We start from the raw sequence: 13,661 nt of genomic DNA, 5'->3' as shown, positions 1-13,661 counted from the left end.
TACGTTTTTGTGATAGATGTAGTAAAGCTTTATATTTAGGACTATCAACATAATATCATTCAATGATTAGTAAAGAAGGTGAGACATTTAAGCGAGTGCACTCTTGTTAGAACAACAGCATAGGATTTCAACAGTTATTGCATGGGCTGAATTACAAACGTACATTAAAATATTAAGTGATCAAGTACTTTATTTTCTTTTTCAGCATTCCATTCGTAAATAATAACAAATATAACAACTAAGAGTGAAACAAAACCACTGTTCTAAAAAAAGATACATGCAACATTAAAACAGTTTTTATTCTTAATCAACAAAATGTACTACGCAGACAAATTGGCATAGTGAAATGGTCTTTAAGTTCTTTCTTCATGTCCTTTAAGTAGTAAGTGATCAATTCTAACTTTAATATTAAGTAACAATACTGTGACATAAAATTAAACAGAATTGCAGTTATATATCATAGCCTTTATGTATTGACATTTTACATTCTGTTTGGATTTTTTGTACATTTTGCCTTCTTGTGTTTAATAAACGATCCTCTCCATACAAATTTTTCATTACAAAATTCACATGTATATCTTGGCTTTGCCTTTCCATGAAAACCACGAATATGTTCATTTAAATGTACCTTTTTAAGATACCTACGTTTACATATAACACATTCAAATTTACCACTAAAGCTACCACTATGATACTGTTTTTCATGGACAGTCAAATGAGTTTTATATGTAAAAGATTTTTTACATGTTTTACATTTGAAAGCCTGCACACCGAGATGTGTGTTCAAATGTCCTCTGAAATGCTGTCCCTGTTTGAATGACTTTCCACACAACATACATGTGAAGTCATGTTTACCCATATGACAAGTCACAAAATGCTGCTTCAATAGAAAGTTGCTCGAGAAACTGTCCCCACAATAAATACAAGTTGAAAGCATTACACTACCAGGATGGTCCACTTTAAAATGGGTCTGTAATTCTGTTGCTGACCCAAATAAGCCAAAACATGTACTACACATGTTGAACCCATCCCAAGGATATGACATGTCAGTAAACACTTTCAGTACATGTCTATTTTCTTCTTCACTGTTTTCTGCTGGCGTTGTTCTAGATTTGTTGCTGCTGTCAGAATAATTACATGTATTTACAGATTTTTCTTCTTTTGTTTTAATAAAAGCTTCTGTGTTAACAATTTCACTGGAATCCATGTTTATACTGCCTGAATTCTCACATAAACATTGTAAATCAGTATTAATTGTGAACTCTTCCTGCTGTTGCTGTTCAAAATTACCAACATTATCTGGAAGTTCTAATTTTATAACAGATACAGAACCTGAAAAAGAATGAAGACAATAACTCACTAACACAATGTTTAAAATTTATTTTAAAAAAATCTGTTTAAATGTTCACAGAAATTATAAAGAATAAATGAATCTGTAACAATATCTTATAAATCGAGCAATAAAATATGATATTGTAGTGAAAGTAGCATTCTGAGAGTATTGCATGGCAATATATAGTTGACTACTGTTTAAATAATCATTGTAAAGAAACCTAATGCTAACTTGATCTATAACTGGTCATGGTGTAACTATATAACAAATATAAATGAAAGTCAATATATTAAAGCACGACAAAAAAGTGTTGAAAACTGATTATTTGAGTGAATTTTTAAGTCGAAGGACCATAACTCTGCACAAAATCATCAGACCAGAAAAAAATTCGACCTTGATCTGTAACTTGTCATGATAAAACCACATTTCAATTATCAATATCTGACAAATAAAGGGTGGATAACTGATTTGCCGGACTGACAATGACTGATGGATGGACAAACAGACAGACGGAGTGCAAACCTAATTAAGTCCCTTTGACTTCATTGGTAAAAGACCAAATATCTAAAGTTCTATTACCAGTTAGATGTTGTTCATAAATTGCAAGCCTTTCTTCAACTTCTTTAGAGAATCTAGGATCTCTTATCAAATTAACTTCTAATGAATTATCTCCCCTTACAGATTCTTCTTCATCTTCGCTGTCTAAGTTAATATATTCTATTGAATTAGTGGAAATGGCTGTATGATCTCCATGAAGGTTTTCTTCTTCATGTTGATGTATGGTTTGCTTTTGGAAAATGTGCTCTTCACCTCCCTGTTTGTTATTGTTTGTTCTTCTAGAAGAGTTTTGATAATGTTCATGCTCTACAAAAGTTTTGTTTCCTAAATCCCTTTGTTCTACATTGTGACTTTGTCGTGGATACTTAGTTGATAACTTTGGCGCTATTGTTTGCGAATATAATGATGATTCCCTCTGTTGTAATTGTTCATTGGCAGTGTTTGTACTAGATTGAGAGATTCCAAGTACATAAGATCTTGCTCTGTCCTTTTCTGCATCTGCAAAATACAAAAATATGAAGAAAAAAACTTTTGGATGATATTTTATAAAAACAGGTACAGATGAACATGTCAGCATGACAGGAGCTGGCCAACCCCTAAGGTCAGTCATTCCCCCCCCCCTTTATGAAAAGTTCTGGGATTTAATAGAAAAAGAGATGGGATAAATCTTTGAGATGCTCCCACTCAGGTTACAACTTTATTGTATTGGTTGTCCTTGATTGACATGGACAATAGACAGACACTAGATAAATGTACATTGTATAATACAACTATAGGCAGTTACAAATGTACAAATGTAAAGAGTGTAACTGAGTGCAGAGTGGACATTATTAACCCTCTTGCTGCCAACCATTTTTATACGACCGCAAAATTTGAAAAATTTTTCGTCGTATATTGCTATCACGTTGGCGTCGTCGTCGTCCGAATACTTTTAGTTTTCGCACTCTAACTTTAGTAAAGGTGAATGGAAATCTATGAAATTTTAACACAAGGTTTATGACCACAAAAGGAAGGTTGGTATTGATTTTGGGAGTTTTGGTCCCAACATTTTAGGAATTAGGGGCCAAAAAGGGCCCAAATAAGCATTTTCTTGGTTTTCGCACTATAACTTTAGTTTAAGTTAATAGAAATCTATGAAATTTTGACACAAGGTTTATGACCACAAAAGAACGGTTGGGATTGATTTTGGGAGTTTTGGTTTCAACAGTTTAGGAATTAGGGGCCAAAAAAGGGCCCAAATAAGCATTATTCTTGGTTTTCGCACAATAACTTTAGTTTAAGTAAATAGAAATCAATGAAATTTAAACACAAGGTTAATGACTACAAAAGGAAGGTTGGTATTGATTTTGGGAGTTTAGGTCCCAACAGTTTAGGAATTAGGGGCCAAAAAGGGACCCAAATAAGCATTTTTCTTGGTTTTCGCACCATAACGTTAGTATAAGTAAATAGAAATCTATGAAATTTAAACACAAGGTTTATGACCATAAAAGGAAGGTTGGTATTGATTTTGGGAGTTTTGGTCCCAACATAATAAGGGGCCCAAAGGGTCCAAAATTAAACTTTGTTTGATTTCATCAAAATTGAATAATTGGGGTTCTTTGATATGCCGAATTTAACTGTCATGACTATGTATGTAGATTCTTAACTTTTGGTCCCGTTTTCAAATTGGTCTACATTAAGGTCCAAAGGGTCCAAAATTAAACTTAGTTTGATTTTGACAAAAAATGAATCAGTTAGGTTCTTTGATATGCTGAATCTAAAAATGTACTTAGATTCTTGATTATTGGCCCAGTTTTCAAGTTGGTCCAAATCGGGGTCCAAAATTAAACTTTGTTTGATTTCATCAAAAATTGAATAAATGGGGTTCTTTGATATACCAAATCTAACTGTGTATGTAGATTCTTCATTTTTGGTCCTGTTTTCAAATTGGTCTACACTAAAGTCCAAAGGGTCCAAAATTAAACTTAGTCTGATTTTAACAAAAATTGAAATCTTGGGGTTCTTTGATATGCTGAATCCAAAAATGTACTTAGATTTTTTATTATGGGCCCAGTTTTCAAGTTGGTCCAAATCAGGATCTAAAATTATTATATTAAGTATTGTGCAATAGCAAGTCTTTTCAATTGCACAGTATTGCGCAATGGCAAGAAATATCTAATTGCACAATATTGTGAAATAGCAAATTTTTTTTTAATTAGAGTTATCTTTCTTTGTCCAGAATAGTAAGCAAGAAATATCTAATTGCAAAATATTGTGCAATAGCAAGATTTTTTTTTAATTGGAGTTATCTTTCTTTGTCCAGAATCAACTTAAATCTTTGTTATATACAATATACAATGTATATTCACTTTTTACTACCAACTGATAAATTAAAATAATCTTTACCATTCAGTGATAACAAGCAGTTTTTTTACATCTTAATATTTTATGATGTATTTAAATGAGTAGTTATTGTTGCAAACTCCATTAGAAATTTTAATTGAGATTAGTTTTGGAATAAGGGAAAGGGGGATGTGATTAAAAAAATTGGGTTCAATTTTTCTCATTTGAAATTTCATAAATAAAAAAGAAAATTTCTTCAAACATTTTTTTGAGAGGATTAATATTCAACAGCATAGTGAATTGCTCTAAGAGAAAACAAAAATTTTAAGTTCATTAGAACACATTCATTCTGTGTCAGAAACCTATGCTGTGTCAACTATTTAATCACAATCCAAATTTAGAGCTGAATCCAGCTTGAATGTTGTGTCCATACTTGCCCCAACCGTTCAGGGTTCAACCTCTGCGGTCGTATAAAGCTACGCCCTGCGGAGCATCTGGTTCAAGGTTGCATTTCATATGCTGTAAAAATATGACAGATCGACGTCTGTGACATAACATGTCAAACAACGACATCTTTCAATATATATAACGTCACGACATAATGACCGTTACATTTGGGACCCATTGGAAAAAATCATAACAAGTGCAAGTTTAATCTTCGGTCTTTTAATTGGACATGTTGAAAGAGATACAGTATTGATGAGGAGCTTGCATAAATTTAACCATAGACATGTGTGTCCCTCCTGCAGTAAGAGGGTTTAATATATATATTAATGTCATTAATATAATTCCGTTTTATTTTTTTTTATTTTATTTTTACACCAACAGCAGGAACGAATAAAGTGCCCATTAGTCAGTACTCAGAGTGTTTTTTGAGGTGAAAATACAGCCATTGTTAGCCATTTTTAATGTCTAGTAGTACAATGTAATGATGAACCTTAAAATAATTGTGGCTAAATGACAAATTTGCGGCGAACTCACCATTTAAAATGCACCCAAATATCTTATATTCTGCTACTTTTACATCCAACCACATCACAAAATTAGACAAAACCCATGGTGTCAACTTTCTAATGATGACATCAAAATCTTCTTGAGCTGAATGATAATCTAGGTTCATTTTTCTGCAGTCGAATAGAAAAACATAAATACGGAAGTTAGATTATCTTTCTAAAACAAAAATAATGTAGGTACGGATATGAACTTAATTTCGTATTTGTTTCGTTTTTAAGCTTGTTTGTCTGCCTTTTGTACAGGCAGAGACATATATACACAGAGATTGGCAACTGTAACAGTGGTCAGCGAAATCTAATCCAAATCGCGCATGTGTATATATGTCTCTAAAAAAAAACCTTATATACCTTAATATAAATTAAGGTATATAAGATTTTTTTGTTTGAGACAAGTGCCTGTGGCCTTTTGTTATGAAATCGTTAATAAAAAAAAAGAGAAATGAAGATACTGCTATATGTCTCTGCGTCTAGTGACTTCTACGGGGAGCACTAATGACAGGACGATTGCCCGGATAGTGACAGGACGGTTGACCGGACGAGATATAAATAGTCATAACTTTTTTGTTATTCAGTAGATTTGTTTACAACAGAGACATATATACACATGTGTATATATGTCTCTGTTTACAACAATCAAATCAAACAAAATAAGTGAAAAAAATATTTTTGACCGGACGGTATTCACACTCGCCGTTATACGCTATACATATATTCAACTGGTCGTCAACAAGTGTTAATATCTCTTTTGTTTTACAATATTTGTCAACAAAATTCCGGAATCTGTGAGAATAATAAATATTGGATACGACAATATAAACTTCAAAGTAAAAAAAATGTTTTTCTCCATAAAAAGTTGACCGGACGGGTATGATTCACATTGATTCGCCCGATGTACGCGTTAATTATATTGAAAAACTGATAAAAAAAAATATGTTTATTTCTTATTTGTTTTACAATATTTTTACACGAAACTAAGAAATCTACGAGATCAATAAATACTTGATATAAAAATATAAACTTTATAGTACATAAAAATGCTTTTCTTCAAAAAATGTTGACCGGACGGAATTTTGAATATATGTACTGTATAGCGTTTAACGGCGAGTGTGAATACCGTCCGGTCAACTTTATTTGCTCAAAAATATTTTTTTGACTTATTTTGTTTGATTTTCATAAAATATATTTTAATATCTTTAAGGTCTACTGTACAAATATTAAACAAATCTACTGAATAACAAAAAAGTTATGACTATTTATATGTCGTCCGGTCAACCGTCCTGTCACTATCCGGGCAGTCGTCCTGTCATTAGTGCATCCCGACTTCTACTTCTATGTGGTTAATCTGCAGTCGGAAATTTCATAACGCAAATATACTGTGCGCGTGTGTCAACCAGTACACGCCATATATAGATAACGAAAACTCGGTTGAATACATAGGGTTTTTTTTAAAATTAATATCTGGAACAAGGATGTGTAAGTGATACATCCTTGCTGAGACTATGTATAATTATATACACTGAAATAAACAAAGGCGCTTGGGTTTATGATACAGATATTTTAAATTTTGCGGTCGTATATTGTTATGACGTTGGCGTCGTTGTCGACTCGTTGTTCGAAGACACTATAACTTTAGTATAAGTAAATAGAAATCTATGAAATTTAAACACAAGGTTTATGACCACATAAGGAAGGTTGGGATTGATTTTGGTCCCAACAGGTTAGGAATTAGGGTCCAAAAGGGTCCAAAATTAAACTTTGTTTGATTTCATCAAAAACTGAATTCTTTGGGTTTTTTGATATACCGAATCTAACCATGTGTTTAGATTCTTAATTTTTGGTCCCGTTTTCAAATTGGTCTACATTAAGGTCCAAAGGGTCCAAAATTAAACTTAGCTTGATTTTAACAAAAAATGAATTCTTGGGGTTCATTGATATGCTGAATGTAAACATGTACTTAGATTTTTGATTATGCGCCCAGTTTTCAAGTTGGTCCAAATCGGGGATTCGGGGTCCGAAATTAAACTTTGTTTGATTTCAACAAAAATTGAATATATGGGGTTCTTTAACATGCTGAATCGATTAAGTTTTTGGATTTTGGGCCCGGTTTTTAAATTGGTATACATTGAGGTCCAAAGGGTCCAAAATTAAACTTTGTTTGATTTCATAAAAAAAATTTGAATTATTAGAGTTCTTTCATATGCCCGCGAAACTAACCATGTATTTAGATTTTTGATTTTTCGGGCCCCCGTTATCAAATTGGTCAACATTGAGGTCAAAATGGTCCAAAATTAAACTTTCTTTGATTTCATAAAAAAATTGAATTCTTGGGGTTCTTTGATATGCTGAAACTAACCATGTATTTAGATTTTGGATATTAGACCATAATAGGTAAATGTCCAATTAAAAATTTTTAAGATCTTAGACTACATTCATTCTGTGTCAGAAACCTATGCTGTGTCAAATATCTAATCACAATCAAAATTCAGAGCTTTATCAAGCTTGAATGTTGTGTCCATACTAGCCCCAACGGTTCAGGGTTTGACCTCTGTGATCGTATCAAGCTGCGCCCTACGGAGCATTTTATTTTTAGTTTTTTGTGTTTGTTGATTAAGAAATTCAATTTTCTATATTTATAATACATATCTATCACTTCTGTGCATGTCTCACCTCGTTTTGAGTGATTTAAACGACTCAGAGAAAATATCCAATTTTACGATCTGTAAACTGATTGCCGGTTATTTTCTCTGAGTGAAGATATATATTATAAGTATAGAAAATTGAATATTTTAATCAACAACAAAACAATAAAAAAATATATCTGTAACATATACCCAAGAGCCTGTGCAAATAAGGAGATGTGGTACGCATGATTACTATCCATCTGGGAACAGTAACTGTCTGAGATATGTATTTTAGTAATGCTTTCCGTATGCTTCGATATGCCTGTGCTGTTTCTAGGCATTTAAAAAAAACCTGCTGCTTTTATATCTTGTCTACATGTTGTGTGTTTTTAAGTTGTGTTTATGTTATTTCAAATTCGGTAACTCAATGTTTGTTTTGTTATATGTGAACCTAGAGTTGTATGATGTAACGACTGCATTGATTGTATTTGCCAATAATAAAAATTAAAGCTCTTCCAATTCTCATTCTTAGATGATGCATGACACACCTAACTAAACTGGTCACTCTTCCAGTCCGGGTTCAAAGAGAAAGACTGGGCATGAATAAGAGGGAAAATAAACCAATAAAATGTAGACCTTATTGCGATGCTAAACCAAACATTAACTAGATATGTAACTCATCATAGTAGACTCACAAAGTAGAATTAGCTCAATATTCACAATCCATTTAACGTGAAATTTTAGTAGTTTGAAAAGTTCAATCAGTTCTATAGGTACCCTTTTCATATTCAAATACAAATTTGTCGTTGTTTTGTAAGTATGACTTCGTGTAAATGTGGTTATACAGGAACACTTCAGATTTGTATGTCGATCGTTATCATTTTGTTCGTATGGCTTCCTGATTTGAAACCTTATCACGCCTGGTAAACCATCTAATCTCAACCAAATGTTGAGACGGAAAAAAGTATTCTGGCACTTCCTGTTGAGCTATTCTGGTTCAAAATATTCAAAATAAACACAGGGTAGGTCGACTTTTCGTCAATTTACTGAAAATCAATGCGTTTTTTGTAAAATCGGAGAATGTCATGCCAGAGATATTTGAATTACAGTTTGTCTCGTGTATAACACAAATGAATGGGATTTAAAATGACATCGTAATGACTTTTCTCCAGCAGGTAAATGTGGCCAGCGCAGTCAGCTATTAACAAAATGACAGTGATATCATTAATAAACTAGCATATATATTAGTAAATTAGTATTTTTCTAAAACATTATAAACATAAAATTATAGTTTGTTCTTTTTCTTTACTAATATAATTTCATTATGCTAAATATGTTATAAAATATGTCATGTTGAGGTTTTCTGGTATCGGTTGAGATATTCTGGAACAATGTTGAGATCTTCTGGTGAATCCAATTTTCAACTATAAAAAGGAAGATGTGGTATGACTGCCAATGGGATAACTGTCCACAAGAGACCAACATGACACAGACATTAACAACCATAGGTCACCGTACAGCCTTCAACAATGAGCAAAGCCCATACCGCATAGTCAGCTATAAAAGGCCCCGATATGACAATGCAAAACAATTTAAACGAGAAAACTAAAGGCCTTATTTATAAAAAAAAAAATATCGAAAAACAAATATGATTCAATATTTAACACATAAACAAACGACAACCACTGAATTACAGGCTCCTGATTTGGGACAGGCACATACATAAATAATGTGGAGGGGTTAAACATGTTAGCGGGATCCCCCCCCCCTTACCTGGGACAGTGGCATATATAACAGTACAACATAAGAACATAAGAACGAACTATAAAAATCAGTTGGGTTAAAAAGGTTTAACTCATCAGATGGACAAAAATACAATTGGACGTGGCCGGGTTCTTGAACATCCCGACAACAAAAAGACAATAGGAACAGATCTGAGAGTACTCGCAGTTATCTGACAGCTAGTTCAAAGCCACTAAAAAATCATGCAGGTAAGACTAAACTATCAATCCGTACACATCCAACATCCAATGAATTTAGTGTAAAGACGTCATAAACAGTCAGAGAAAAACATGACCTTGTGTAGCTTAGTATCAATTACATATACAACTGTCAAAATTCATAAACTTGCCGTATATTGTTTGACATTTCAACAGTCATTTTAATCTTGTCTGTAGTTATCACAGCAGCTTCTAAAGAGGCCTTTGGTTGTAATAGAGTCTAAATAGTAAATAGCTGTGTTTTTAAGTACTAGTATTAAAGTTCTAACGCTGGAGATTAAGTCTAGCGTTTGAGATGCAGTTTTGCACAGAATCTTTAACGTCAATAATGTTGTAATTGACATCTCCAGGGCTAGAATTTATTTATTTTTTTATGTGTAACATATTTGTTTTTAAATTTCGTTCATTTTTTTTTTTTTTTTATATATATATATATATTAATAAGGCCGTTAGTTTTCTTGTTACAATTGTTTTACATTGTCATTTCGGGGCCTTTTATAGCTGTCTATGCAGTATGGGCTTTGCTTATTATCGAAGGCCGTACGGCGACCTCTAGTTGTTACTTTATGTGTCATTTTGGTCTCTTGTGGAGAGTTGTATCATTGGAAATCGTACCACAGAAAGAACATTGATAATAAAACGGATACATACAAATTGAAAACAAATCGCGTAAGAAAAATCAATTATTGGTATGTTAGTTTTCTTTGGTATCATTGATATTTTTGGCTCAACTACTTAATCATGATCAGACAAAATTTTGGCTTTTTATTCTGACATTATTTTTTTTTCTTATTCCTCTTCCGCCCCATTTTTCGGCATATTACACACCGTTTTATTTGGTCATTACATCGCGGACTCCTGACGGATGCAAAAATTTTGTAAATGTAAAACTTTTGTTTATCCTTTCGGCGTTAGTTCGAGCTATCTGGTAAGGTGTGGCCACAGTTTTTAGCAGATATCGCATGATTAGCATAGACACACACAATTTTTTTTTTAGAATTTAAGTTGACCAGGCCAGAGTTCAAACTAACTATCTCCCACAATTTACCTACGTCGAATCCAGTTTTAAAATATTTCAAAAGAAAACTGAATTAATATTCAGAAATGGATAATCATTAAATTCATTCATTTCATCAAAAGTTATTCTCATTTAAAAAATTGCAAAGGAGATGTACATACAATGGAGATTACCTGTCATAATCTGAAGGAGAACTGTTCTAGCGGACAAATGTGAAACTATCTCCTGACACTTTTAAGACAGTTCTAGCTAGAACACTGAGTTCTAACAAGAACTGATTTGGTTATTGGTAAGTTCTATACCTAGAATCGATTTACACAGTTCAACCTGGAACTGATCCTGACAGTTCCACGGCTAAAAAAATGTTAGTCTCGATCATTCAGCCGCTTTATTTTTCAAAGTAGATATATTTCAATATGCGTCTGGGTAATAGAGACTAAAAAAAATCTACGACTAGAACAGAACTGCGACCTGATTTCGTCACGAACGCATCACGATTGTTTTGAACATGTTTAAATTAATAAAAGTTGGCTACTCTCAACACGAATTCCAAGACCTCATCAAGACCGTAACACGACCATACTGCACTACGATCGCCAATAGCATTATATTTTTAGAGATCGCAGTGCGATCACGGCCTAGTGTGACGGGGCCCGGGTTATAATATAAATGTGGCTGAATATTACCAAATATTAAGGATTTGCCCTGAATGCAGTTGTGAACAAACATCTAAGTTTTAATTATTTCAATGCAACACCTGTGATTACACTAAGTTGGACGTCACTTATAATACTTACAAAGCAATTTTAAAATCGAATCATATTTTTTTTGTAATAAGTATTATAATGACAAAAATGACATCTTTTACTCATATTTAAGTTATCACCACCTTTTACCTGAAATAATGTGTACGATAAAATAAACCTAGAAAAGGGGTCCTGTTCGATTGTTTAGTTTTTAACTATTTTATTTCTTTATAAATGGACGCATTTTCGGCATTAAATAAATTTTGATGTCTGTAAGGAATCGAATTCATCCAAATCATATTAATAAATAACCATTGTAAAATAATCTTATTTACATTTGTAAGGCATGCATTTTTCTATCGGCAATTCTTAAACTTGTATCTGAGTGTATTTAGATTTTATGTTACCACAGACAGAAAACATGAATCAGGTTAACCGTAAAAAAAGGTAAACTCGAATAGTACAGCGCAACCAGAAAGTCTCAACATTGTGACAGAAAGACTCAACCAATACCTTTATATCTCAACCATTTATATTTTTTTTTATTTGTCTGCTCAGAGTAGGCTTGACAAAAAAATATTTGGGCAATTTACAGACGTGGTTATCGTAAAGCCTAAAAAAACACAAATAATTGACATATTTTCTTGCTAGTCATTAATATCATAGCAGTTCTATCGGATTTAAAGAATGTAAACATTATTATCCGTAGGAGAAAAGTGATTGTGACTTCAATTTAAAATATTTTAAACCAAGAAGAGACATATTAGTTACAGTTATGATTTATCTATGGCATGACATTCTCCGAATTTACAAAAAAGTCATTGATTTTCAGTAAATCGACGAAAATTCGACCTACCCTGTGTTTATTTTCAATATTTTGAACCAGAAAAGCTCAACAGGAAGTGCCAGAATACTTTTTTCCGTCTCAACCATTTGGTTGAGATTAGATGGTTTACCAGGCGTGTTATTGAATTTGATCCGTAATTGTACAAAAAGCTCATCTTTAAAAAATGGAGTTATCTGCCTTTGTCCAGAATTATAGTTGAATCATGCAACTACGACATACATTAAGCACGATGATTAAGTAGTGCTTTTCTACATTTTGGTTTTATTTTGTCGATTGTCTTATACATTGTTATCATTGTGATGTTCGTCCCAGTTTGATTTATTTTCTCTTTACGCAGTTTTTACCTTTCGAATAAAATCCAATTGATCTCGATGCTCAGAAATGTACATTGTATGTACTCGATTTCTTGAATTATTACCTCGACATTGATATCTCATGAATAAAATTTCAGACCAAACAGGTATCTGTATAGCCATGTGCAGAGAAATCTGTATGATATTCGTATGTTTTTAATCATTAATTATAATGTTCAGTACCGTTGTCTCTGGTTTAATGGTGTCGTCCTCATATTTCATATTTTTTATTTTACATTCAGTTTACAACTCGTTTTGTTACTAAAATATATTTTGATTTTCCCGTAATGGTCAACTGTAAATGCGCAATATTTTGTATTGCCTGGAAAAAGTCGATGCAAACACTGTGAACAATAAATGTACCGGGGTACTGCTGACCTGCGTTTCCCCCTTTAAATGTTTTGTGAAAGATTGAATACATTTACTAAGTATTCATCCACTTCATTTTTGTATATTTTTTTTTATTTCCTGAACATTAAATTAATGAATCTGGAATAGATGGCTACTAGTATATAGTTGGGAGCCTGTAATTCATTGGTTGTCGTTAGTTGCTGTGTAACATCTTTGGTTTTTCGTTCATTATTTTGACATAAATAAGGCAGTTTGTTTTCTTGTTTGATTTGTTCTACATTAGCAATTTCAGGGCCTTTTGTAGCCGACTATGCGATATAAGCTTTGCTCATTGTTAAAGACCGTATGGTGACCCATAGTTGTTAATTTCTGTGTCATTTGATCTCTTGTGGATAGTTGTCTTATTTACAATCATACCACATCTTCTTATTTTATATATATATATATATATATATATATATATATAGCAGTTATAATAATATTATTAAGAAAAGGCATA

At 32.5% G+C, this 13,661-nt stretch overlaps 1 protein-coding gene across 1 annotated transcript; it reads right to left on the bottom strand.

The window, feature by feature from the left end:
* Positions 1-172: 172 nt before the first annotated feature.
* LOC143064111 (uncharacterized) lies at positions 173-5,370 on the bottom strand. The gene is made up of 3 exons (XM_076236690.1): positions 5,195-5,370; positions 1,913-2,389; positions 173-1,332 (listed from the first exon to the last, which is right to left on the bottom strand). The coding sequence occupies exons 1-3, from the start codon at positions 5,331-5,333 to the stop codon at positions 482-484; spliced, it is 1,467 nt and encodes a 488-aa protein (XP_076092805.1). The 5' UTR covers positions 5,334-5,370; the 3' UTR covers positions 173-481.
* Positions 5,371-13,661: the final 8,291 nt, after the last annotated feature.

This window comes from Mytilus galloprovincialis, chromosome 2 (genome assembly GCF_965363235.1).
Source record: "Mytilus galloprovincialis chromosome 2, xbMytGall1.hap1.1, whole genome shotgun sequence".
Classification (NCBI taxonomy): domain Eukaryota; kingdom Metazoa; phylum Mollusca; class Bivalvia; order Mytilida; family Mytilidae; genus Mytilus; species Mytilus galloprovincialis.
Note: the sequence above shows the minus strand (reverse complement) of the source record. Positions and strands in the feature narration are given on the sequence as shown.

Bases quoted from the DNA above. Each gene is read 5' to 3' on its own strand.
- LOC143064111 (XM_076236690.1), bottom strand. From the start codon at position 5,333: ATGAACCTAGATTATCATTCAGCTCAAGAAGATTTTGATGTCATCATT. The intron at 2,390-5,194 runs GTGAGTTCGCCG...TGTATTTTGCAG, and splicing joins ATTTGGGTGCATTTTAAATG to ATGCAGAAAAGGACAGAGCA. The intron at 1,333-1,912 runs GTAATAGAACTT...ATTCTTTTTCAG, and splicing joins TTATGAACAACATCTAACTG to GTTCTGTATCTGTTATAAAA.